The sequence below is a fragment of the Miniopterus natalensis genome, chromosome 8 (genome assembly GCF_054644295.1).
Source record: "Miniopterus natalensis isolate mMinNat1 chromosome 8, mMinNat1.hap1, whole genome shotgun sequence".
NCBI lineage: Eukaryota > Metazoa > Chordata > Mammalia > Chiroptera > Miniopteridae > Miniopterus > Miniopterus natalensis.
In genome coordinates this window covers 25,410,932-25,438,930 of record NC_142088.1, presented here as the reverse complement: position 1 = coordinate 25,438,930, position 27,999 = coordinate 25,410,932, and the positions used below count along the sequence as shown (strand labels likewise).

Sequence of the window (27,999 nt, the reverse complement as noted above, 5' to 3'; positions counted from 1 at the left end):
AAGGTTACCAAGGACTGGGGGCGGGGATGGGAAGTTACTACTTAATGTGTACAGGGCTTCCATTTGGGATTATTAAAAGTTTGGAAATAGATAGTTGTGATGGTTACACAGCAATATGGATGTAGTAATTACCATTTAGTTTTCCACTTAAGAATAGAAAATGCTGTTATATATTTTTTACCATAGTAAATAAGGCATTTTTGACCATGTGTGGTTTATTAATTGCTCATAACTAATCAATAGAAATTAGTTAATTTGGGATTCTATTTCCTTCACATGAAAGAGTTCACTAATTATGTACTTCTGATTACATGGGATATAAATCTCGAAAGTTGTTCCTTTCAGAAGAGAAAGTTGGAAAACTTAAAATATGAGCAAGAATCCCCCCATCCCAAAAATAGTCAAAACAAACTTCTTACTTTAATTTGTTCAGGCTGCATCACAGGTGCAGGCATAGCAATGGCACTTGAGGCATAAACCTGGTGATATGTTCCTTGAACTCCATGATCAGAATAAGGCTATTACAAGAAAAGAAAAGAAATGAAATATATTACCTTTCATTTATTAATTCAAAATATTTATTCAGCATTACAAGTACTAGGCCTTTTGCTACACAATGGAGAAACACAGATGAAAAACACATCCCCTATCTTTGACTTGTAGACTGATCAGGGACAGACGTAGTCAAAATTACCATAAGTCCAGCTGGTATGGCTCAGTGGTTGAGTGCGAACTTATGAAACTGGGAGGTCACGGTTCAATTCCCAGTCAGGGTACACGCCCAGGTTGTGGGCTCGATCCCCAGTGGGGGGTGTGCAGGAGGCAGCTGATCAATGACTCTCTCATAATTGATTTTTCTCTCTCTCTCTCCCCTCTCCTTTCCTCTCTCTGAAATCAATAAAAATATACTTTAAAAAAATTACAAGTCCTATGAGACATGTATAGGGATTCATAGGAGAAAAGATAATTTAACTACTTGATTTAACTTAAGAAAGTTGGGAACTTGGTCAGGAAAAGTTTTCTAGGGAAGCTGAAGCCTGAATTTGAAGAATTAGGGATAGAAGATGGGAACAGTATGTACAAAGAAACAGAGGCAACCAAGAGCTCATCTCATTTGGAAGATCTGCGCAGGTTGTCTGGTTTGGCAGGAAGGAAGAATATACACTTAAAGACAGCTGAAAGATGAGACATTAGAGCTAAAGGTAGGGAACAGATCATGTAAAAGATTTTTGACTTGTCCAACAGATGGTGGGACCATTTGTTGAGATATGGAATACAGGAAAAGCAAGTTTGATGCTTATGTAATTGTGTATAAGGGGGTGGGAGAGAAGTTAGGTTTATAATGTATAAAATATGAGGTATTTGTAGGACTTCTAGTAGTGATATAATGTTGACAGAAAGCTAAATGGTTCTATCTAAAGTGGTTTCTACTTAGTAACCCACTCAATTTATATTTTAGCCTATACCTTCTTCCAGAAACAGTATTAAAATAAAAGCATGTATATATCATTCTGTATGGAAATATTGTAAAAATTAATAGTATAAGTTATAAGCTAATATAAATAATAGTTACAGAAAAATCTTTTTTAGAGTCCACTGGTTTAATGCCAAATGTAGATTGTGGCTAAAAGTCTACTATAAAATAATTCTTACCTCACTGCCCTCTCCTTGAAAACCAGAAAACAAAATAAAGAACCAAAGATAGATTTAAAAAAGTGCCATCATCAATTAAACAAGGAAATACCCATGATCTCCAAACCATAAACAGTATAGAATGTCTGACAAATGCTATGCAATTTGGACCCATATAAGGGAAGACTGAAGCCTCCTCAGACAGCAGGAAGAACAAAGGTTTGCCTAAAGATCAGTGTTCTAAAAGACCCATTCAGAGCCTCAAGTGTAGAGATATGTCAGGCCAATGCAGAAGCAGGGAATATCTACACCATGATCCAATTTTGTATTATTTAATAGCAGGGGATGTGGAATTGAAGGAGGAATAATTTTTTCACCATTTTTATTATCTACTGCCTTGCCTTATAGCTGAGGAACACTGTTGGAGGTGAAACAGGGTGAAAGTAGAAAGAGAAGTAGCAATTACTACAACCCAATATAGAAAATGATCCCCAGAATGCTAAAAACTGAGGGGAAGAGCATTTCAACCAGGAGACTTAGCAACATAGTGGAAAGCTGCTTCAGACAACAACCTGCTCTTCCCACCCTATACTTTGACAAATATCTTTTAAAGATTAGGTAGAAAGGAAAAGTGAGCCACCTAAGCATGTAGACTACCTCTTCTCCAACTCCATCAAGGAAAGACAAAAGCTGAAGAAAAGGATGAGAAATTACCCTAGAAAAAGTAGAAAAGTTGAGATAAATATAATGCTTTTGAATCTTAAAGAAATTATAGTAACACGATCTCTAAAAAAGGGGATCAGAAATTTTAAACCAACAGACATTTACAGACAATGATGTAAGCAAAGTGACAGAGGTTTTGATAAAAAATATTAAGAGACGAAAGCCTCATTAATCATAATAAAAAATAGAATAAACACAAGGAGAAATATAGTCATAGTTATTTGAAAAATCATATAAAACAACATAAAATACCATGATAAAAAAATTATGAGATGATAGATATGAGACACAAAAAGAGATCTAACACATGTATAATTTGTATTCTACTGTTTAAGTCACCCAGACTGTGGTACTTTGTTTCATCAGCCCTTGTAAACTAATAAAAGTATCGTGAAGTTATTTTATAGCTAGTCTTATTTTCTTTTAGATCTATAAAAGAAACAGAACCTGAACAAATTTTTTTCCAAAGCTCTAACAGGAAAAAGAAAGTAAACAAAAAGACCACATATTTAAAACCTAGTTAGAAAATCAAAAGGGCAAAATGTTTCCCAGGAAAAATATTATAAAGACTGCTAAGTTCCAAGACATATGCTGGTGAAGTGACTTCAAGTTAAGAAGAACTTTTTAGGCACACGGGGAAAAAGCAAATTATTCACAAGAGGGAAAATCAGGCAGCTTTAAACTTTGTTATGGCTACACTGAACACCAGAAAAGACTAAACTTGGAAATTTTAAGAGAAAAAAGTATTGTTATGGCAAGGGCGGGGAACCATTTTTCTGCCAAGGGCGATCTGGATATTTAAAACATCATTCCTGGGCCATACAAAATTATCAATTTAAAAATTAGCCGCCTATATTTGGGCAAACATTCAGTTAAATCACCCTTAATGTGATGGCTGGACAGGGCCAGACCAAATAAGGCCCACAGGCAGGACGTTCCCCACCCCTGTATTTATGGGTTGAATTGTGTTACCTCAAAACTTACAGGCTTAAAGTCCTAACCCTCAGTACATTAGAGTGTGACCTTATTTGGAGATAGGGTCTTTACAGAGGTTAACCAAGTTGAAGTATGTTCACTAGGATGGAACCTAATTCAGTATGACTGGTATCCTTATAAGATGGGAAATTTGGACACAGAGACAGGAAAAATAATGTAAAGACATGGGGAGAAGATGGCAATCTACAAGCTAAGAAGAGAGCCTGGAACATATCATTCCCTCACAGCCCTTAGATAGAACCAATCCTGCCAACATCTTGATCTTAGACTTCTAGCCTTCAGAACTGGGAGACAATAAATTTCTGTTATTTAAGCCACCCGGTTTGTAGTACTTTGTTCTATCAGCCTTTGTAAACTAGTACAAGTATGATGCAATTATTTTATAGATAGTCTTATTTTCTTTCAGATTTATAGTCAAAAAACATGTTGAAGAAGCATATAAGAACTCAAAGAACATAGCATCCATAAGCCTTCTTTTAACAAAGAGTACCTGAAGATTCAGTCAAACAAGTGATACATGGAGGATGAGACAAAGAATGGAGAAATCCTAGTAAAGGTATTTTTAGTAAACACTAAGGTCCAACTGTGGAATTTATTGTTCCAGAACAAAATTATAATATTATAAGCGTTAATTGGGAGGTGGGTGCTAATTTCCTAATCTTTTACAATACTGATTTAAAATATGCCATGTACAGTTCCTGGCAAATAGATGGTAGTTATTAATAGTGGTTCAGGAATATAATTTAAAGATGCTGAAGATGGTATTTACCATTTGTAGCTATAAAATAAATTTAAGCTTCTGAAAAAAGAATTTTTAAAATATGTATATATTTTTAAATATATCTTTATTGATTTCAGAGAGAGGAAAGGAGAGGGAGAGAGAGAGAAACATCAATGATGAGAGATTCATTGAGTGGCTGCCTCCTGCACGCCCCTGACTGGGGATTGAGCCCTCAACCTGGGCAGGTGCCCTGACCGGGAATCAAACCATGAGCTCCTGAATCCTAGGTTGATGTTCAACCTCTGAGCCATGCCCGGAGGGGCAAAATATTTTTTTCTTGACTTACTTTTTATATGCTTTTAATTGACAGAATGTTAGCAATAATATTGACAGACAAATCACAAGAAGTATTTGGTATCTTCCTCTTTTAAAGGAGGATGGGTCAGGAATTAGCCTAGTAAAGTGAACAGTTGACGTGAGAAATGATTGTGAACTAGTTAGTGAAGAAGTCTAAGATGAAGCACTCTTAGATACAGAAAAGGACAGAGCTGAAGAGATCAAATAAAACATAAGACATGCAGCTTCAGTGAGGGTCTTGAACAAGTATTTTTAGAAAAGGAAATAAATGTAAGATGAGATGGTAAAGATAAATTACTTTGAGAATAATATATACCTCTGGAATTGAAGCTTCCATCAGAGACAGTGGAGGAGGAACACATCCTCCATCTTGTGCAATTTCCACTGGTTGATAAAAAACCTCAGATGGTTGTAGGTACAGGAATGGAGCAGAAGAGGCAGGTGACTGAAACACAAAACCATAGTTCTAATTCAAATATGATTAGTTATTTCAATTAAACCAAATGACTTACCCAGCAGATGAAATATTTGTTTCATGTTTTCCTGAAGTTCTTTTTCAGGGATAGCATAGAAATATCTCAGCAACAAATTAGGAACTCTGGGATGTTATAAATTCCAGTTGTGTAGTTGTTATTAAAGAACTGTATCACTGCCTGGCCAGGCGTGGCTGAGAGGTTGAGCATCCACCTAGGATCCAGGAGATCGAGGTTCAATTCCCAGTCAGGGCACATGCCCAGGTTGGGGGCTCAATCTCCAGCTGGGGGCATGCAGGAGACAGCCAATCAAGGACGACTCTCTCATCATTGATGTTTCAACTCTCTCTCTCCTTCTCCCTTCCTCTCTCTGAAATCAATAAAGATAGATTAAAAAAGAAAAGAAAAAAAGAACTCTATCACTAGTAAGTACTAAAAGTTCTCAGTCCTTCAGAACCTCATTTATAAACTCAGATAATTATATTAAGATCACTATTAAAGGTTGTAATAATATAACCTACGGTATTTAAGTAAGGCTAGAAAAATGTTAAAATGTCCAATACTAATAAAAAAGAATTAATTTTTCATGTTTATGCAAAACTCACTCATTTATAAAATGTCTTCACTTACATAGTCTCATTTGATCGTCACAAAAATCATGAGAAAACTTACAAAGGTACAGTAATATCATTACTTCCATTTCACAAATGGGGAAGCTGAGAAATATAGTGATTAAATAAACTGCCAAAGCTATCACAGTTAATAACACAAAGGTATCTAATCTAGTTCTCCTGCCTTTAATATTCATGCAGTCTTCACAAAAGCACAGTGGAAAAAGTTAGTATTTACCTGAGGAACACTCCACTGCCACTGACCTGGTAGACACTGTGTAGGGGCCTAAAATGAAAGAAAAAAGACCCTGAGGATTATAAACAGGGTTAAAACTAGATATCTAAATGCCAAAAATAGAGTTGGGCCCCTATATCTCAAACTATATACAAAAATTAACTCAAAATGGATCCAAGACTAAAATTAAGACCTAGAGCTCCAAAACGATTAGAAGAAAACAGGCACAAATCTTTGTGACTTTGAATCCGGCAAATTTTTAAAATTATGACATCAAAAGCAGAAGCAACAAAGCAACAAAAGAGAAAAAAGATAAGCTGAACTTCAACAACATTAAAATCAATGTATTGGCAAGGATGTGAAGACATCAGAATTCTGATAAACTGCTTGTAGGGGTGTAAAATGGTGCAGCCTTCTTGGTAAACAGTGTGACATCAAAAGGTTAGACACAGACATATCCTATGAACTCAGTAATTCCACTCCAAGGTATAAGACCTAAGAGAAATGAAAACATGTCTGCACAATAACTTGTACACAGGTATTCATAGCAGAATTTTTATAACAGTCAAAAGTAAAAACAATCCAAATGTCCATCTTCTGACAGATAAACAAAATGTAGTGTATCTATATAATGGAATATTGTTCAGCCATAAAAAGGAATGAAACACTGATACATGCTACCACATGGACAAATAGTGAAAATATTATGTTAGGTGAAAGAATAGTCATAAGAGATCACATTTTATTTTACTTTATTTTTGGGGAGGATTAAATGATATTTTTATTTTGAATGTTGATGTTTGAAGAAAATTGTTTTAATCAAAGAAGAAAAGGTAAATATAAATTTTGGGAGGGGCATTTTCCTACATTTTTTCCTTGTATAATTTAATATTAATAAAGAATGGCTTTTCCAAATTGACAATTTTAAGAACATAAAATGTTCATTTTCTTTAACCAGTAATTAAGGAAAACATCAAAATAAAGGGAAAATAAATAATAAATAAGGGGCACTCAACCAAATAATAAATAGACATTATTAGTGATACCTACCTATGATGAAAAAACCGTATGTTTTAGATTCCACTTACATGAAATGTCCAGAATAGGCAAATATATAAAGAAAGAGATTACTGGTGGCCTAGAGCTGGGTGTAAAGGGAAAGAGGAGTGACTGCTAATGGGTAGTATTTGTGTGTGTGTGTGTGTGTGTGTGTGTGTGTGTGTGTGTATGTGGTGATTAAAATGTTCTAAAATTGTGGTATGGTTGCACAACTCTGAATTTAGTAAAATACTAGTCTTGCACACTTTAAATAGATGAATTTTATGGTATTTGAATTATATCTAAATAAAGCTGTTATTTTTTCAAAAAGAGGGTCACCTTTTTTAAAGTACTTATTGTAATATGACAACATAAAACAGACTTTTTCTTAAATTAGTTGTATTATTTCTTATTAATAAATGTTTTCATCTTTATTTTCCATTTTTAATAAAGTCCTTTATTACTAAAGAAAAAAAAAAAGAATGAGAAGACCCCATAGAGCTGCTGTCTAAACCAAATCACTATTAGTTTAGTGCTGACCATTTCAACTGCTAATGAAATCACTATACTGTAATGATGACCAAGATAATGTGAAGTTTATGTTCTGTATACTACATTCAGAAAGGCAGGGTAATGTATAATCTCTTAAGAAAATATTTTAATAAAAACATCTGAAATAAAATGATTTATATGTAGATTTGTTAGATAAATGAAATCACTATCTACTTATGAAGTGAGAAATACAAAGGAGATAAAAACTGATTAAACCTTGAATTGACTGATTTGACTAACAAAAACCAATAAAGCTATTAATCTTAGAATTCGTAAAAAGAAAGAGCAAGGGACTATTCTTATCAAAGTGGGAATTTTAAGGGCAGAATGATGATGAATATATAACTGAAAAGAAATATGTGAAGTGAAATTATTTCTTATATTGTAAAATATATTACAAATTGGTACCAAAATCTTTCCTGAGTATATCTAGGTAACATACTTCCAATTTTATAATTTGCATCAAGTAGAAAACCAGATTTGAAGTATAAAATTAAAATGTATTAGAAAATTTCCATAATACATTTGCTATGTCAAGTGGGCTACAGCTGTATGTTAATTAATCAAAAAGGAGCTGGACTCAATAGGGTGCAAACAAAAAGCAACTTTACTCTTTTTCATTATGCTATTTTAAAAACATTGTTGAGCCTGGCCAGGCGTGGCTCAGTGGTTGAGCGTCAACCTAGGATCCAGGCGATCAGGGTTCAATTCCTGGTCAGGGCACAGGCCCGGGTTGCGGGCTCGATCCCCAGTCGGGGGCGTGCAGGAGGCAGCCGATCAATGACTCTCTCATCATTGATGTTTCTATCTCTCTCTCCCTCTCCCTGAAATCAGTAAGGATATGTTTAAAAAAAATAAAAAATAAAAACATTGTTGAGCTGCTCATTCTTGTGCTTGGATAAAAATTAGGACAGATCACTTTTTGGGGTGTGGTAGATTCCAAATTCTGACCCTCTAAATAGGTACTTTACTAGATTCTTTGGTGATCTCCCTGCTGAGAACTTTTGACTGCAATTCTAGCCCTTGATTCTAGAAGTTTACTTCACACAGATTATTTCTCTATTGGGGTCACCTTAAAGTTTTTTTGGAAAGAGTCTCTTCTGTTAAGTTCACACCTTGCTCTTGGGAAACATAAACCTTTGCTTGCTGTGAGTAGAAGTTTAACACATTTCCGCTATAGACCTTCTCTAGGGGCTCTGCCTCCATAGACCCCTCCATATTTTTAACTAGGAGAGGTCAGGTCCAAGTAGTACCACCTCACAAATTTCAAGGGAATATTAAGTTCTCTTAGACATTTTCGGAAGTCTTCTTCACTTGGTTGAGAAGGGGAAATGCCGTAGCACTCTTAACAACTCTCTTGTTAAAGAAAGCCTCTTCCTTACCAATCTTATCAATCTCATCCTCCCCTCATATGTGCTCAAGGTGGGCAAAACTGGTTTCACAATTGGCTTCCCATGTTAAATGGTCTGGTACCTAATATTCTGTCTTTAGGGCCTCTCCTGAAATTCTGAGGCAATTTAGGGAAACTCATGCAACATATATATTTTAAATAAATGCCACTAAGTTACTTCTATTTTTAGTAAAAGAAAGAAACACTTCAGATAGTTTTATTTTTAGCATAGTAATATAATTTAGTAATAAGTGACCTCCCCCAAATCCAGTCTAATACTAAAAAGAATTCCAATAACCTTAACGTTTTCATGTGGGTCTGTTTTAAAAGTTCAAAAAGAATAATAAAAAATAAACAAATGAATTCTCTTTCACTATTTCAGAGGTATGAAAGAATGTGGTTTTATTTGTGAATGCCACAGACTAGAGGTTGGCAAACTTTTTCTGGAAAGTTATCCAGAGAATAAATATTTTAAGTTTTGCCGGTCATAATATCTCTGTTTTAAGTATTCAATTGTGCCACTGTAGCACAAAAGCAGCCATAGACAGTATGTAGACATATATGGCTTTAGTTCAACTGTGCCTTATTTATAAAACATTAAAATAGTCTGGCATTACAGTTCACTGATCCCAGTCTCCCATAAGAATTAATGAAAAGAAGAATGCAGGTTAACCAAAAGATGCTGTCATAATATAATCACAATATAACCATTATTTTAATGTATATTACACTTGACCTTTGAACAACAAGGTTTGAAATGCGTGTCCATTTATATAAATATTGGCCCTCCATATCTCCAGGTTTTGTATATATGGATTCAACCAATAGAGGAGTGAAAGCAGCATTTACAATCTGTAGTTGGAAATCCAAGGATGTAAAGGATAGACTGTAGGCATTGTTCTACGTCATTTTATACAAACGACTTAAACACCCAAGGATTTTGGTATCCATGGGGGGTGGGGATGGGTCCTGGAACCAATTCCCAGAACTCAAAAGTTATACTTGGATATTCGAATGTGTGGTAGCAGTCAGTGCACTAATCTCCTCACTGTTCCAGGGTCAACTCTATATTAAATATAATAACAAGAAACTAACATGTTAACAGCAACATTAAAAATTCAGCCTGTGGTCGAATATCTGTGTCTTACCTAAGGAATTATTTCTAAAGACTTTTTAGATTAAATGCTAGCCAGGGGGTGCGAGGGAAACTAATCTCATTACCTTTTGTAAAAGGAAGCAAGTAGTCCATCTTCCTGTAAGACATAGTTTACTTCTCTCATAAAACCCCCCCAAAACAAAAACCACTGCTATCAAAGGCTTAACTATCTCTTTCTAAATTACTAGAGTATTTGCATGAGAAAGAATAAAATGAAAATTACTCAAAAAAGGACTAAAATTATCAAGGATTTTCACTGTATAATTTAATGTTTACCTGGTAGTGATACGCAGATTGCTGATAAACAGGCTGAGTTACCATCACAGGGGAACTAGATATAGAACGTGACTGTAAGAGGAAAGAAAATGAAAAATTATTTTAGGCAAAATTCTTTAAAATAGTTTATAATAAATTGTTACCTAAACCCAGTCAACTTATAGTTTATGATTGGAAATGTCATTTTTCCACCACTTATTGATACTACCAACTCCACTTAAGTCTGTTAAAATCATCACAGCATGACTACTTCTATGCAGTTTCATTTCTATAGAAATGCTAAAACCACCACCAGAAAAGTTGCTTTTAGTCCAAAGATTATAAAAATATAGCTCTAAGAGAATATTCAGAGGAAGATGGCAGCTAGACTTAAGGGTTCACTGCCTATTTCCATTGTGGAGACCAGCAGTAGATAGTTGATGTTTATATCGCATTTAGAAGTGAATGAATAATCATAGCTGATTTTGCCACTGATTTCTGACTAGTAAATAATCAACATCCTATTTCCTTGTTATACATCTTAAAAAAAATTTACCTTTAGTGTTGAAAGTATTACAGGTGTCTCATTTCCCCTCCAATTGACCCCCCCAACTCACTCCCACCCCCTCCCCAGGCCTTCACCCCGTTATTGTTTGTGTCCATGGGTTATACATATATGCATATAACTTCTTTGGTTAATCTCTTCCCACCCTCCACCCCTCTTTCCCCTTCCTTCTGAAATATGATCATCTGTTGCATGCGTCAATGTCTCTGGATCTATTTCATTTGTGAGGTCCTTTTGTTTATTAGCTTCTTCTTAAAGACGACCCTTCAACATTTCATGTAGTACTGGTCTGGTAGTGATGAACTCCTTTAGCTTTTCCTTGTCTGAGCTCTTTATCTGACTTTCAATTCTAAATGATAGCTTACTGGGTAGAGTAATCTTAGTTGTAGGTTCTTGTTTTTCATCACTTTGAATATTTCTAGCCACTCCCTTCTGGCCTGCAAGGTTTCTGTTTAGAAATCAGCTGACAGTCGTATGGGTGCTCCCTTGTAGGTAACTAACTGCTTTTCTTTTGCTGCTTTTAAGATTCTCTCTTTGTCTTTAACCTTTGGCATTTTAATTATGATGTGTCTCGATGTGGGCCTCTTTGGGTCCTTCTTGTTTAGGACTCTCTGTGCTTCCTGGACTTGTAAGTCTATTTCTTTCCCCAGGTAGGGGAAGTTTTCTGTCATTATTTTTTTAAATAGGTTTTCAATGTCATGTTTCTGGATTATTTTTTCTTTTTGATCTTCTGGTTGAGTGTTGTTGCCTGATGTTCCAAATTGCTGATTTGATTCTCAGTGTCCTCTACCATACTGTTGATTCCCTGTAAATTATTCATTTCAGTTCGTGTAGCCTTCATTTCTGAATGGTACTTTATTATGTCATCGATTTTCTCATTTGTTTTTGTAATAGTCTTACCAATATCCTTGAGCATCCTTACAACCATAATTCTGAACTCTGTATCTAGTAGCTTGCTTGGTTCTATTTCATGTAGTTCCTTTTCTGGAGATTTCTTCTGTTCTTTCCTTTGTGACATGTTTCTTTGCCTCCACATTTTGGCTGCTTCCACGTGTTTGTTTCTATGTATTAGGTAGAGCTGCTACGTCTCCTGGAATTTGCAGAGTGGCTTTGTGTAGTAGGTGTCCTGTAGGGTCCAGTGGCTCAGCCTCCCCAGTCACCTGAGCTGGGCCTTCTAGGTGCTCCCCTGTGGGGGCTGTGTGCACTGTCCTGTTGTAGTTGAGTCTTGGTTGCTGTTGGCGTCACTGGGAGGAACTGACCCCCAGGTCAATTTGGCAGCTACAGCCAAAGGGCTGCTGTGCTAGAGACACCCCTATGTAGCAGGATTTACTTCAGTGGAGCTTTGGTGTTCACCAAGTACGCCCATTGAGTGTGTAACTTGTGGATGTGTTAGGGTTAGAATCCAGCATGGTTGAGTCTGACCACCAGGTGCACTGTCTCTGGGGCTCCTGGGAGGTGCAAAGTCAGCCTGTGCCAGTGCCTTGCCCAGGGCCACCCAACTACACAGCAAACTGTAGTTGGCTGCTACTTGTGCTGGACTTGGAGGTGTCCAGGAGAGGCCAAGCCATGAACCAATACAGGCTGCCACTAGTGCCAGGCCGGGGCCACTTATCAAGTGGTACAGGACATGCTGTGACTTGAGAGATTTTAGGAAAATCCTAAGCATGAGGCTTGAGAGGCCACTTGCATAGAAAAGCCACTGGAAATGGCTTGGATGAGCTTGCAGGTAGGGAGGGGCACGGTCTCCGGGAATCAATAGGGTGGGGACAAAGGTGTGAGCCAGGTGCTGGAGATTCAAATATGGCGCCTGCCTGCTGTCTCTGTGGTGGCAGGGCTTGCCAAAGGAGCAATGGCCTCTGCCAGCTCTTCTGTCTGGGAGAAAGCTGCCCCTTCAGCTCTCGCCCCAATTTCAGGCAAGTTAGTTCCTCCCCAAGTGTCCCAGGTTCCTTTCACGCTGCTTACCCGGCTCTGGAGCTCAGAGGGAGCATGTCTGAATGAGTCTGTGTGCCGGCCCTTTAAGAGGAAAGCCTGGGACTCCTGCAGTCTTGCGTCCCTCAGTGACAGTCCTCGCTGTTTTTCACAGCCCGAAGTTGTGGGGACTTCTCTTCCCGGCCTTGGAGCCCTGGGCTGGGGGCCTGATGTGGGGCTGGGACCCCTCACTCCTCTGGGAAACCTCCACCGCTGAGATATCCCTCCCGGGTTTAAACCACGGGACTGTGGCCGAGTCTTCAGGATTCAGCCCCAATCCGCCCTTCCGGCCCTCCTACCAATCTTGATGCTTCTTCAGTTCCCTGGTTGTAGGACTTCTGTGCAGCTAGACTTCAGGAGGTTCTGAGTGATGGTTGTTCTGTATTTTACATGTAATTTTGATGTGGTTGTGGGAGGCGGCGGCTACACCTGTTACCTATGCCGCCATCTTGTTTTGGATAAGAAATATTAAAGGAGAAATACCTTATTTCATCCAGTAAAAAAAAAAATTACATGACGGTCAAAAGGGTACATATTAACTCATTTATATGAACTTAAAAATAAAGTCAGAAGTTTAAAAGAGAAAATAAATTTTGATTAACCAGTATTATTTGGTTGACTAGTTTTGTTAACTGAGTTATAGAAAAGATACTTTCCATTCTTTTTCCTTTTCTAAAAATTGAGATATAACTGACATATAACATTATCTTAGTTTCCGGTGTACAACATAACAATGTGATATATGTATACGAAAGGATCATCACAATAAGTCTAGTTTAACATCCATCACCACACAGAGGACATTTTCTATTCTTAAACAAAATCTATAGCTACAAAGTTTAAAAAAAATGTATCTAAAGCAAATCCACAGTATATATATAATACGCCTAAACTATTTAAAATTATGATAAATTTCAGATATCAACTTAAAAATGAGAGTATTCATAATTTTTCAAAAAAAATTTAGAAGATATATAAGCAAAAAGCTTCGAAGACTAGTCTTAAACTCTTATACAATACATACAAGATCTGCATATTCATTTTTGTACTGATTGTAGAAAAACCTTAAAATGTCCCTCAATATACACTCATACAATAGAATATTATAAAATTTAAAAATAAGTGAACTAGAAATATTGGAATCAACATGGTTTAATCTCAAAGACTTATTTATATATGTGTTTAAAAACAACCTAAAGTAATACCATATATTGCTCAAGCATACCTACATTTGTAGTAAAAACATATAAAATAGGAAAGATATTCTGCTTACCTCTGAGGAAGAAAAGAGGGTAAGAGAATGGGGACAAAGAGACTTTATTTGAATTTATCATATTTTTTCTCCCCATTATAAAAACTTAAATATGGCAAAATGTTAACATATACTAAACTTGAGTGGTAGCTACCTGGCTATTATATTATTATTTGTACTTGTCTGTGGTTGACATATTTCAGAAATAAAATATTTTAAAAATTGACAGTAATAGCCCAGCTGGGCATGGCTCAGCGGTTGAGCGTCGACCTAGGATCCAGGCGAACAGGGTTCGATTCCCGGTCAGGGCACATGCCCGGGTTGCGGGGTGGATCAATGACTCTCTCATCATTGATGTTTCTATCTTTCTCCCTCTCCTCTCCTTTCCTCTCTCTGAAATCAATAAAGATATATTTAAAAAAAAAAAAAAATTGACAGTAATAGATGGAAACCCTCTAAAATGAAATTACTTACAGGCCAAGGTGGTGGGACAGAAGTTACCTCTGGAGTATGAAAATAAGCAACACCATTATGATAAGTGTAAGGATATCCAGTTGAAGTTGTTAGGTACATTGTTCCAGCTGCTGGCATTACACTGGAACCTAAAGTAAAGATTAAGTAATAATTGAAAAGTTAAATTTAACTTTAAAAAATGTAATTTCTGAACACTGAAAAATGTTTATCTTAACCCACCTATATAGCCACAGTAAAAATTGACTTACTATCTTAGAGTTTTTATTAGCTTAAGGTGAATAAAAAAGAAACAAGTTTAGTAAGGAATCTTAAAATTTCACCAATTCAGATTTTAATATCAGTAAAATGAAACACAAAACTTAACAAATAGATTATCAGCAAAGACATTACTTTTACAAATATAAATTATATATAATTTATTTACTATATAGACACTATAGTGAAGTTCCTAAGACTTTAGTAAGACCTTTTATTTGTAAAAGGCCAATGAGGAGGCAGGCAGTAAACCTGGAGGAGATTCTACTTTCTTGAATATTTTGGTTCCACTCTACAAATTCTCTGGATCTACTACAAGCAAGCATTCATTCATGTTATGATTTTCTTTTATGCTCTAATCTTCCTTTGCTACAACTGCTGCTGTTGCAAACATGACCACAAATCTTCATGTGGCTAATTCTGGGTTCCTCATCTCTTTTCCCAGTCTAAGTTAGGTATACTCTCCCCCCAAAATCAACCTATCATTCATCCATCCATCCATCATCCATCCATCCATCCATCCATCCATCCATCCATCCATCCATCCATCCATCCATCATCTATCTATCATCTATCTATCTATCTATCTATCTATCTATCTATCTATCTATCTATCTATCTATCTATCTATCTATCTATCTATCATCTATCTATCGTCTATCTATCATCATCTATCTATCATCATCATCTATCATCATGATTTATCGACCATCATCACCTATCATCTTTGTCCAGGAGACTTTAAAATTTATATTAGCCAAGTTAGATTAAGTACCTGACCAGCAAGTTTATATAAATTAAGGGAACTGGCAATCTTCCTTCTGCTCTCAAGATATAACATACATTAGAGTTGCATAGACAGCTTATTAGAATACAAATTCCAAGACTCCATCTCCAAATATTTTGATTCAGTAAGTTTGAGACAGGACCTAAGGATTTGCATTTTGACAGATTCCAAGTGAACAGTTGCTGGCTGTATAGCACACTGTAAGCAGTACTGGCCTATCACTTTAAGTAGTACTACTACTTCTCAACTTTTACATTTTCACTGCATTTCATCTAGTATTGCTTATTTTAATGATTCTCAACTTGATCCTTTATAGATTCTGATGAAAGTCATATACATTCAGAATTTTGTATACAATTCAGGAGGTTCGTGGATTTCCCTCCCCTCCAAAGATCATCAAGTAACCACAGATTTATCTGTGAAAGAAATAAATTTTCAGTGAGTAATATTACAAGGCATTGAACTAGGCCCTGGTGATACTGTCAAAAAGAAAAAAAAAAGGGACATGCCATAGTCTCTATCTTCATAGAAGTTCTGATGGGGAAGACAGTCATTAGCTAATTACACAATTAATTAATTAAATACAATTTTCATAAACACATGAAGACGTAGTACAGGGTATTATGCTGGGTAGTAAAGGTTACTAAGCTGAACATTTAATATATATGTGTATATACATACATATTATGTATGTATGTATGTATGGAGCATTTGTGAGAAAATAATGTTTGGGCTGAGATTTAAAACATAAATGGGATGGGGATGGGATGGCAAAGAAACAGTATTTTAGGAGTATGGTATGCTCTGAAACTTAGAGGAGGAGAGATGGCTAAAGCATGGAAAGAAAAGGGAAGAACGGCTCAAAATAAGCAGAGAACAACATGACAAAATGTGAACTTTTGAAAGACTGCTCTGGCTGCCTTGTGTCTGATGGGTTGGACAAGGTATGCAGCTGGCACTAGAAAGTTGGTAATGGGGGACAGAAAAAAGAAGTGACAAGACTTGAAAAAAAATTTGAGATAAGAATCCCTTTTATTTTACAAATGGACTTTCAATAATTATTATTTCTTTGTAGAAAAGTAAAAAGAGCTTTGGAGTCAAACAGTACTGGGTTTGAAGGCTAAGGCTAGCATTTAGTTAAGTTATTTAACCCTACTCTTCTCAAATTTGGGCATGAGATGGTATGCCAGGAAATATGAAAAGGCACAGGCTGAACAATGATCTTCCTACAGAATCAGTTTTATTCAAATAATTATTTTTAGGAAACATTTTTTAGTATTAAAATAAATAATACAACATTATGGAACAGAATGCAAATTGTGCATGATACTTTTACACAATACGAGACTTTAGAGAAAATTTGTAATTATGGCATGCTTCATTGGGTTAAGACCCACAACATGCCAAGATTAACTCTCCTCTACAATGAAGAGTATTTCAGCAGGAATGTGTCTAAAACAATGACTTTACATTTCTAAGACGGAATTTTCTATTTATAAAATAGAGCTAATAATACCTCATGGGTTGCTGTAAAGATTAAATGAAATAAAGGAAAACCTGTACCACTGACCCTTGCACTGAATAGTTCTTAAATAACTATTCATTTGTTTGAAAGCATTCTCCATAGTTCTGATTTATGTTCTATTTTTAGCAACGTGTGGGTCATAATATGACCATAATATGAACCTGTACCTATTGCTGGTGATAATGGGCTTCTAAAGAACCATTACTACATAGTACAACTTAACTCTTGCAACTAACAGCAGTTTATAAATATTCAGCAGACTGCCATATTTAATGCTTTTCATTTTGAAGTATCAACCTACTGAGGACAATTCAGTTATCTTCTAAATTGATAAATACCAAATCAAAATTAAAGCAGATATCTGTTAACTTACAATCTATTAATTTGTAAACAGATATATAATAAGTACCTAATGTTTTAAACATTCCAGTAGACGCCAGGACAGAGATAAAGAATAAGAAAATTTAGTTACTACCATGGCCATTTTTGTTCAGTGGTTAGAGCACTGGCCCATGCACCGAAGGGTTGCGGGTTCAATTTCCAGTCAAGGGCATGTACCTGAGTTGCAGATTTGATCCCTGGCCCTGGTTGGGGCACGTGCATAAGGCAACCAACCAATGTCTCTCACATTGATGTTTCTCTTTTTCTCTCTCTTTCCCTCCTTCCCTCCCTTTCATTCTCTCTAAAAAAAAAATCAAAGGAAAAAATATCCTTGGCTGAGAATTAAAAGAAAATTTAGTTACTAATTTAATGTGAAGTTGCACCTTCTAGTTGAAGACTCTGTTAGAGATTTTAATAAATATTATAGGTAAAAACTGTAAAGATGCCTAATTTAATAAATGGGAGTGAGGGAAAAAAGGGAAGAGCTAAAGCATTACAGAAATTTAAGGACAGCACATAACTTGGCCAATTCTTAAAGCTTTAGGGACTGTTCCTTCTGATAATTATGACACAGAATAAATCATGCAACCAAGCTTCTGATATTGGGTCTATATTTTAACGTTCAGTACTTTTAGTCTAATTTTAAATTACTTTTGTAATTAGACAAGTTTCTAATTAGTGACTCTAAATTACTTCCAATTACTTTTGCAATTTCAAATTCTATTTTTATCTGGTTTTTTCTTCAAAGATGTAACTATATGGATTATATTTAAGCATCATTATTCAGGTTAATTTTCCCCTAGCCTCCCCAATCTAATATATATTAATTTGTGATGAGAAATATTCATTTGGCCACTAACTCTGCCAAAGTAACTTTATTAAATGAAAGGAACCTGACATTTTAATGAAATTCTATAGAAGGTTTAATATTTCAAAAAAGAACCATGTAAAAATACTGAAAAATACATTAGTTGTCAATACATACGAGGGATCCCTACTTGTTGTTTTCTTATTGCGGGACCGATGTTTAGTTTCTTATCCTTATAATTAAGTTTTTCAGCCTAGAATAAGAAAAAATAAATTATTTTATTATTTTGGTACTATTGTTTATAAAACCAATAAGGAAAATTAGTTAGAAACATTTTTTAAAATTTAGACTGTAACATTCTTTGATAGCAGCAGCAAGGCATGGTGGAAAGGGCAAAAGTCTTTGGATTTAAACAGATCTTGGTCCAAATCTTGGTTCCAGTGCTCTGACTCTAATTCCTCACCTGAAAGAGTCAATCCTCTATTCACGGAACTCTGGAAATTAACCTACTCATTAAAATTTATCTGTAATCCCAAAATCAATATTTGTGGCAATTTAGTGGTTATTGGCCAAGAAGAAGAGAGAGGTGAAAAATTTGAGTTGCCTCACACACATGGTCCCAGCTGAGGTCAGAGAAGGAGACACTGCCTTATTTCAGCTTTTATACTGTAAATAAGTGTCCTTTTTGTGTTCTATCTAGTGCCATGTGTTTTGCATTTTTGTCATGTTGGTGATATTGCTACTTAAAACAGCCTTTGAGTGTAATGCTGAAGTGCTGGTTAGTGTTCTTAAGTGTAAGAAGGCTGCCATGTGCCTTATGGAGAAGGTTAGATGGGCTTAACTCAGGCACGAGTTATAGTGCTGTTGGCTATGACATCAATATTAATGAATCCATAATAAATATTAAGTATATCTTTAAACAGAAACATACATAAAACAAAATTATGTATTGATTGGTTGATGAAAATATTGTGGGTAGAAGCTTGTGGGACCTAGCCCTGTATTTCTTCTAGAAACAGCAATTCAATATTTGCTAATTCAGTATTTGTAGTGACTTTATAAAATATTGTTGCTACAAGCAAGGAGAATTGAGTGCATATGATTTAATAATATACAACTCAAAACCTATTTTTTCTAAAAAATCAAATGTTACATTTGCCAAATTTCAAGTTATTATACTGAACTGCAGGCCACAGATTTTTTCTACAACTGTTCTTAGTTCACATAAAGTTTTTCATAGGAGGGAAATAACATCAGATAACCTCATTCTAAAAAATCCATATTTGTACTGTTTTTGAGGAATTCAAAGTGCTATTAACACTCAGAAAAGATATATCCTCAAGTTCTTAGTTTAAAGCAAATAAAGCGAAAAGTTATATTACAACTCCACAACCATACTCATGTAATGACTTGAAATTTGTTTTTCTGCAGATAAAGTTCCTCTGTAATTTTTTACTAATTCAATTTTTTTGGAGACCAATGCCAATCTTAAGATGCAAATAAGTGAATTTTTTTAAGCAATTGATCATTGTACTAACCCTACTATTAAAGCAAATACCACAAACAATTATTTTCAAAGAAAGAAGTTCCAAATATAAAGTTAAATACATTAAAAGATCTTACCTCTTGTAAAATTTTTTGCGCATCCTCTTGTGTTTCAAAAGTGACAAAACCATACCTAAATAAATGAATTAATTATTTTCTTAGAACATTACTTTACAGTTATATTAAGATTTAAAAAAAAATTTTGTTTTTTAAGAATGGGCCACTGTAGGAGTGAGCATTTTTCTATGATGCACCAACATAAAAAACAGGAGAATTTTTGGAGGATAGTGTAACTAAACACTATCACCTTCTTTTACAGTCAGGGAACTAAAAGAAAATAACTCAGGGTTCTTGAAACAGTTTCAGACTTGAACTGTATAAGGCAGAAGAGCATGAGATATATGTTCTAGCTTACAAATTAGGATGCAATAAATTTTAGTCAAGAGCAATAATCTCTTTTTAAAATAATAGAAGTTTGGCTTAAATAAAAATCAAAGTAGGAAAAAAATTTTTAATTAAAAAATTTCAACACAACAAACATTTTTACATTGTTAAGTATACAAAGGTATTAATTACTATTATGAGCACATATAAACTGATAATATAATTATTATATATTTCCCAAGCAAATTAAATTAGAAATATGTACAATACAAACTTTACATCTATTTTTCATATATAATTGTCACCTTCAGAGTATAATTCATATAATGTTCAAGATACAAATACATGTTCAAAAAAGCCAAAATAGGTAGACAAAAAGAAAGAAATAAAAAAGCCTATCCTTCCAAAATGTAATTTCTATTTAAGATAACTTAAGGAAACTTTTTTGGGTAGTGCTAAGTATCTTATTTTCTTAAAGTCACAATTATTGTATTATATATAAAGTTTCTTTTTCTAACAAATGAATTTCTATTTCACTATTTGCCTAAACATTAAACAAGGGTTAAGGAAATGTTTTTACACTAAATTTTTTGGTAGAACACACGCACCACCCAGTGGAAAAAGCACAAAATAGTTTATATGTATTTCTATGTGATTTTCAATGATAAAATATGGACATTACCAAAATACTGCAAATTCTATTAGCCAAACAAAAGAAGTACAATCTCACTTTATCCTAAGATTGTTCATCAGTCTGAGGAAGTATCTCATTTGTTTAGCAATAACCTCTCTGCAGAATCTCATCTCTTCCAAAGTATCCATTTGTCATATGTTGTTTCCCACTAATCTAGTTTTCTATCACCTCATTGGTCCTTTCTCTCATGCCTATAAATATGTATGTCTTGTCTTTCTTTCAAGAAAACAACTACAATCTTTCACTGATCTCAAGTGCCTTAACCATTTTCTTTAACTTCACAAATTTCTTAAGTGAGTACACTATATAAATACCTTTTAGTTCTCTGAAATTTGCCTTTTGCATATACATTCAAGCCCCTGAAACAGCTCTAAGGTCATTAGACATTTCCAGAAAAATCCTACTGCTTTCTTCTCAATTTTCATTCTCCTTGATTAATAAATTAAAAATTATTCCTGAGTTATATTTCTCAGATCAGTCCCATCATTAGGTCTCTGAGGTACAACCTACAGCTATTCCTTTGTGTCAGCTTCTTTCAAATAAAGCTCTCTTTAGTAGTCTAAAGCAGGTATACAGTTCCCAAAGTATCTGATTCCTTTAGTTTCTGGCTCCTTAACTATTGGACAATACCTACTCAAAATTAAGTGCTTGCTATGTAACACTGAATGGTCCCTTAGCCCATGCAAGAATACCTTTAAGATCAAAATGTAGGAGGAAAGAGGAGTGCACAAAATTCTCTTTTTAAAAAATGGAACCAAAGTAAGATAGCATACAAAACCTAGTAACCCAATAAAAATACAATTGTTAATTCTATGTACTATCTATAGTGATACTAACCCTTTAGACACTCCAGCTCTGTCATTTACAATCTTCACTTCTTTTACAGACCCATATTGGGAAAAAAATTTTCTTAAGTCATTTTCATTTGTCTAATGACATAAAAAGAAAACACAAAAAACATTTTTAAATTGATAAAATAACTCTTATGCTTGTTTTAGAGACAGAAAACTTTATAAATAATAATATGAATGAATATAAGAATATTTCTCAATAAAACAGTACATGAAACCACTAGGTTATTAAAATCAATGTAAGTATTACAGATGTCCCCTTTATCCCCCATTGACCCCTCCACCCCTACTGGCCTTCACTGCACTATTGTCTGTGTCCATGGGTTATGCATCTGTGCATGTATTTCCAAAAGTACTTGAACTCAATTTGTGATAACAATGAAGCAGCTACAAGATTTAAAGTTTTTAGATGCTTTATCATACTCAATATACATTTCAGCTAAATACAGACATTATGATGTTATTCAAAATAAAAAATTGAGTCAAAACTAGACTATAAGGTACAAGATGTCTACAAAGATGGTTTTGGCATATCTGGTTTTAATTAGTCTCAGAATAGACCCATACCACCTTTGCTACAGTATTCGTACTAAATTCATTGCAATTTCATTTTCTGGTTCAGTTATAACTGTCCCTAAGAGAAGCTTTAAATATCCCTAGAAAAAAATTTTCTTTATAGACACAGGTAAACAGATGCCTAAGAGCACAGCTATGCCTCTTGAGTTCCACTGCTACCTCACTACTTATATATATTATTGTTTTTTTAGTTAGTAACCTAAACCTGCTAAACTGGATGATGACAAATACTGAGTTAACCTAAGAATAAATGAATGACTCTTATTTCAATACATACAAAATGGAATCAACACCAGAATAAGGATTTCTGTTAAAGATTTGAAAACAAATTAATTCAAAGTATTTTCTGGTAGAAGAATCAATAGCTCAATTTTGCAACTCAACTTTGTTGAAAAGTTAAGGAGACAGAAAGTCAAGATGATTAAATATTACAGAGATGAGCTACAGGCTTCTAAAAACAAGAGTTTTAAAAAGTTTCAACTGCTTGCTGCTACAGTAAACTGTTTCATTTTGGGCACTTATCTATGATTTTGGAAAAGGTTTAAGTATAAGGGAGGGAACTCTAGTAGTTACCCCAACGCTATGACTGCATTTTAACAATGGCCTCCAAAATTCATTTTGTAGTTGTAGGTTTCAGTAAGTTAGAGTAACCTAGCCATACAAAGGTTTACATTTATTGATGATTTATTTAAAAAAATATACTAAGCTGCTGTAATATAAATGCTGAGAAAGAATAATTAACTTGAATATTTATGGTCTGCCATTAACATTTTCCACAGAAAAGAAAATCTTTTTAAAAATAAGCATTTCATAAGAAATCATTTTTCTTACTTTATTTTTAGTGAACCAATTATATAATTGCTTAAGATTCATTATTTCTTAAGCAGGAAAAAAATAATTCTACTCAAATTGTGACACTGATTATAGGGAAACAGTGAGTTATAATGGTCAAGTATCATACTCTAATGGCATAGGATTTTATTAAGAAAGGCGACTCTCCCTGTAATTTCCAATAGAAAATATGGAAGATTGAAAATCCTTCCATATATCCACTTGGAAGTAAGGGTATATTCCACTTAAAATGTCCATGCATTCCTTTTCTGTAGGTGTTTACTACTACCTTCCATATGGGGATACTACAAGACATATCACAAAGTATGCCTCTCTGATATAGCTGATTATATTATTTAAATATATTACTATTAGGATGCTTTATTCGGACAAGAGCACAGGCCTGATTAGATGATCAAATTTTAAATTAGGTGACAGAAAGCAATTTACGAAAGATGAAAGTCTAGGAGGGTACTCAGGAATCTGAAATAAAAGTTGGGGCAAAGAAATAGGATTTCATAGGACAAATTTCTTATGTGTGTTTTTTTGAGTCTTCTTTTGCAAATTATCATCACTTATTATTTGGGCTACTAGAGTACTATGCAAGAAAGTATAACTAGTGTGATATGGTGAAATGAAGAATATGGAGCTACAAGTCAGAAAACTAGGATTCTAGTCTTTACTCTGTCACTAAGTAGCTCGGAGACTACAGACAGGTCAATGAGTCTCAATTTCCATGTATGTGAAACTGCACAATTATATTTGCTCTATTTAATCTCCATTGTTTTTGAAAAGATTCTTTAGATTAAGACAATTTGAAACTTATTAATCACTGTATAAATAGCAAATGTGTTATTACTTTTATGGTTGCACAAGGAAACAATTTCTGAGAAATAAAATAACTTCTAATGCAAAAAACACACCATGTTGTATGCATAAATAGGTACCTTAAAGTCAATTCCTCCTACGAAGATGCGATTAGGGATCACTGTTCCATATCTTGGGGCACTTGTTGGGTTATTCAAAGGCACAGGTGATGCAGGATTAGGGGATGAAGATAATGAATCTGTTTGTGTCTGATTTGATGTTTGCTGTAAAACAAAATTCTTTTAAGCTTTTAGTACTGGATATAACTTTTGATGCAGGCTGAAAATATGTATCTTTCAAAAAGATAAGTCATTTAAATAAAATGTATTTTAGACTTTAATTTTATTCTAATTTATGAAGATTATAGTTAAAGCTAGTAAGTTTTGGGGGCAACATAAACATAGGAAATGCAGAATCTACTCCACTACAGGGAAAATCTTAAATATATTATTTAACATACTTAAGTTAATTATTATTAAGTATACCATTTAAATATTATAAATATTAAGGAGGAATATTAAACTCAAAAAGAAGTTTGAGAAAGAAAAAAGTAGCCCTGGGAAGCTAGGAGCTGGCCTGGCATAACCAACTAGGTCCTGGTGTGTTAGAAGTTGGCCTAGAACTCACAGCTAGGCTGTGGTATTCTCTTGTTAAAAGAGCACCAACATCAGATCATGCAAGGCCACTCTGTGATTGTGATGGATGAAGATAAAAATAAGACCACTCCATAATCATGTCTGAACATTGGCAAAAACAAAAGCATTGTCGAAACCATAAGAATGACCAAATATCCCTCTATTCTGGATTACGAGTGACTGCTCCTTCTTTATCAGTCACAGCTTTAGCCTTTATATATTTTTCTTGCCTACAAGAATTAAGGTACCAATCATACAATTACTCCTACATCCTGACAACATGTATTTCAGAGCAAAACCCTTTCTCCTTGAACCCACTCTAAAAACACTTAACACCAGCCTAAACCCTGTAAGTTCTTTCTAACACCATCTTACTGAGAGGCCCCATGATGTATGCCCTACGAAGGGCAACAATTCAATAGACCCAACTTTATTAAACTACAGGTGTGTTCCTGGTGGTCTTTGGCTATAGAACATTGACAAGTTAATAAGCAATGACATTCAAATTCACTGTTTTTCAGTTCTAACATTCAATTTTTAAATGCACTTGTCAGTTTGATGATTTAACTGATTTCATTAAAAAATCATACTATACCTAGCCCTGGCCAGGTTGCTCAGTTGGTTGGAACATCCCTCCTATACCAAAAGGTTGTGGGTTCAATTCCAGGTCAGGGCACATACCTAGGTTGAGGGTTCAATCCTAGGTCAGGGATGTGTACAGGAGGCAACTGATCAATGTTTTCCTCTCACATCAATGTTTCTCTCTCTCTTTCTCTTACTCTCTCTAAACATATCCTTGGGTGAGGATTAAAAAAATTATATACCTATAACTCATAAGTATGAATTTTTATACCAAAGAATTGCACTCAGTGTATATTCATATGTTAACAATTCTGTCAGGAGATCTAATTTAGGTTTTAATAAATATACATTAACAGATAAGCCTTTGCATAGTGGCAAGATAGTAGACGCTTAAGTAGACATCTAAAAAAAACGAAGACTTGAGAACAGAATTTTGAAGAGAAACCAATTCAAGAACTTGCTAATTATTTTCCTTCTAGGAACACAAAACAGTCCTCTGGGACAGTCTAACGTACTAAATGAGTGCTTTAAAAAGCTTAAAGTTCATAATTTCAGTTCTGAGAAACAAATACATAAAGTGAATTTCATTTTAGATAATGGAATGTTCTTTTGCACATTTATTCTCCTCTTTCACTTCATTAGCCAATAAAACCATCATCTCTAAATTAGTCTCTGCAAATGTACAAACGACTAGGCCAGTGGTGACTATGAGGCTATAGGCTGAACCTTATGGGCTCTATTATCCATCTAGTTTTAAGAGGGAAAAACACAAGCTCTCTAATAAGGGAGTTCATAAAAACATCTATTAAACCACAGAGAAGTCGTCACATTTAATAATTACTGTTGTTTCCAATTAAAGAAATTGGGAATCCAATCTTAACATAAGCATCTTCTCTGGGCATTTGGAGGTTATATGTAACTTCAGTGACTTTACTTGTAGGACATAGTGCCCAAAATAGATGATTCTAGGATGCTTAATTTTTTCAACTGCAGATTTGTATTGTTAGAAATAATATAATGATATAGTATTGGCTCTCTGCCTGTTTAGAGAGTGTAGAAACTACCTACTTGCAATTAAAAAAAAAAAAATCAGTCATGAAATTCTTTTTAAAAGCAAAATTAATTCAATGGATGAGCGCATTTGTTCTCAAATTTGTTTCAATAAAAGTAAACACCATTATTACTATTTTTTTCATTAAGGGATGACATGAACAGAAGTGAACACAGTGCTTTATTTCCAATCTTGAGAAACTAGTTAAATGATACCAAGAAAAGACAGACATCAACTTTTTACATGCAATACACTTCATTCTCCAGTTTGTAAGGCTCCTGCTCTATTGTGGGTTCCAACTGCTTTTTCTCTTTACCACTTATCAATTTCCAACATAATGTATAATTTACTTATGTTTGTCTGTCTCTTTCCACTATAACGTTATGTTCACGAGGGAAGGGGTTTTGCCTATTTGTTCACTACAGCATTTAAAGTAGTTATGATACATAGCAGGGACTCAGTAAATACTTGCTGAACTAATGAATAAACGAATGAATCCTTTCTTCTTGCTCATGATATGCCAACTAGTAGTCTGCAGGCTTTAGAATACAGTATGAATAATAACCTAAAAAATACTTTGGTAGCTGCAACCAGGCTCAGGTAGAGGCAACACCTAAACTCCTTAGAGAAGCACAGCAATGCACTGAGTTAAACACTAAAGCCTCAAATCCCACCGGCAATAATTTTGCAAATGTATGAAAAAGCAAGTGTATGTAGGTAGATGCTGTTACTGGGTTATGATAAGGGCCCTTTGCGTCAACTTCCAGCACCAGAGAGTTTATTAAAAATTTCCTCCAAAGTAGTGTACCTTCGCTACCTCCCCCCTTGAGAATTAACCTTGAACTCTATCATCTACTTTGCCAACGAAGACAACAGGAAGAGGGCGGGCTAACCGTCGCAGTCACGGCCTCGAAGCTCCTTCCCCTGAGAGGCCAGCAAGTCGAGGTGCTGGAGGAAATGGCAGCGGACACAACTTCCTCGGGTTCTCTCGGGTCATCGTGAATTTGGGCACTGACACGAGGATCCACCCCCTCCCCACCAAAGTGCGGGAGGGAAAAAAAGGCTAACCAGCGAGAAATTTTGCCCCACAAACCCGCCAGCAGCCGTGGCGGGAACCCTCAACGGCACCGACCGGACGTCGGTCTCGTGCGTAGCTAACCCCGCGGCCCTCGTGTAGCGCACGCTGATTGGCTGCCGGCGGCGCGGGGCGGGGCTCCGTGTTGCCTGGCCCGCTCCGTCTTCTGCCCCTCCCCCCACCGCTCAGCCCAGATCCGCTCGGGCGTGCGCTCGGTGTTAGTGTCCGGGCCGGCCTGGGCCACGGGTACCCTCCTCCCACGTCGCTCAGGCCTTCGGGTCCCCACTGACCAGGCGGGGAGGGGAGCTGTCAGCCGCCCTGACAACCCCTCGCAGCGGGCGGCTGGGCTGAGCCCTGCTGGGGCGACCGTCAAAGACGCAGCCGAGCCAGTTTCGGCGGGAAAGCTGTTCCTCAGGCCCCACCGGGTCTGGTGCACGGGGTCCCGCCCCCCGCCGCCTCCCGAAACCTCCCAGCCGTTTCCGAGGTCGCCCAGCCCGCCCCTACCCGGCCAGGCCCCGTGGCCGCGCCTTCCCGAACCCACGACATAATCCGACGGCTTGCCGACGCTCCGCTCTTCGCTGTGCTCCCTGGGGCACCGGGGCCACATTTCTTCCCAACAAGATTGCGGGCGTTTGGGCTCCAGACGGCTCCCTTCCGGCCCCTCAGGGCCGGCGTCCACGCTGCCCCTTCTCCCCGCCACCCCCGGGCCCAGGGCCCCGACCGCTGTACTCACCGCCCCAGACTCGCTCTCCAT

The 27,999-nt window shown here is 35.8% G+C and overlaps 2 protein-coding genes across 2 annotated transcripts in view; one reads left to right on the top strand and one right to left on the bottom strand.

Moving 5' to 3' along the window:
* Positions 1–27,999, top strand: part of PLCL1 (phospholipase C like 1 (inactive)) — a 312,956-nt gene that overhangs the window by 23,472 nt on the left and 261,485 nt on the right. The window lies entirely within an intron of this gene.
* On the bottom strand, positions 402–27,999 carry BOLL (boule RNA binding protein). Its single transcript, XM_087819393.1, has 10 exons — positions 27,979–27,999; positions 23,983–24,126; positions 21,615–21,706; positions 19,778–19,832; positions 18,332–18,407; positions 14,399–14,526; positions 10,161–10,232; positions 5,752–5,799; positions 4,746–4,874; positions 402–518 (listed from the first exon to the last, which is right to left on the bottom strand). Exons 1-10 carry the CDS (start codon positions 27,997–27,999, stop codon positions 402–404), a joined length of 882 nt encoding a protein of 293 aa, XP_087675519.1.

Bases quoted from the DNA above. Each gene is read 5' to 3' on its own strand.
- BOLL (XM_087819393.1), bottom strand. From the start codon at position 27,999: ATGGAGAGCGAGTCTGGGGCG. The intron at 24,127-27,978 runs GTGAGTACAGCG...TTTGTTTTACAG, and splicing joins TGGAGAGCGAGTCTGGGGCG to CAAACATCAAATCAGACACA. The intron at 4,875-5,751 runs GTAAATACTAAC...TTTGTGTTTCAG, and splicing joins GGCAGTGGAGTGTTCCTCAG to TCACCTGCCTCTTCTGCTCC.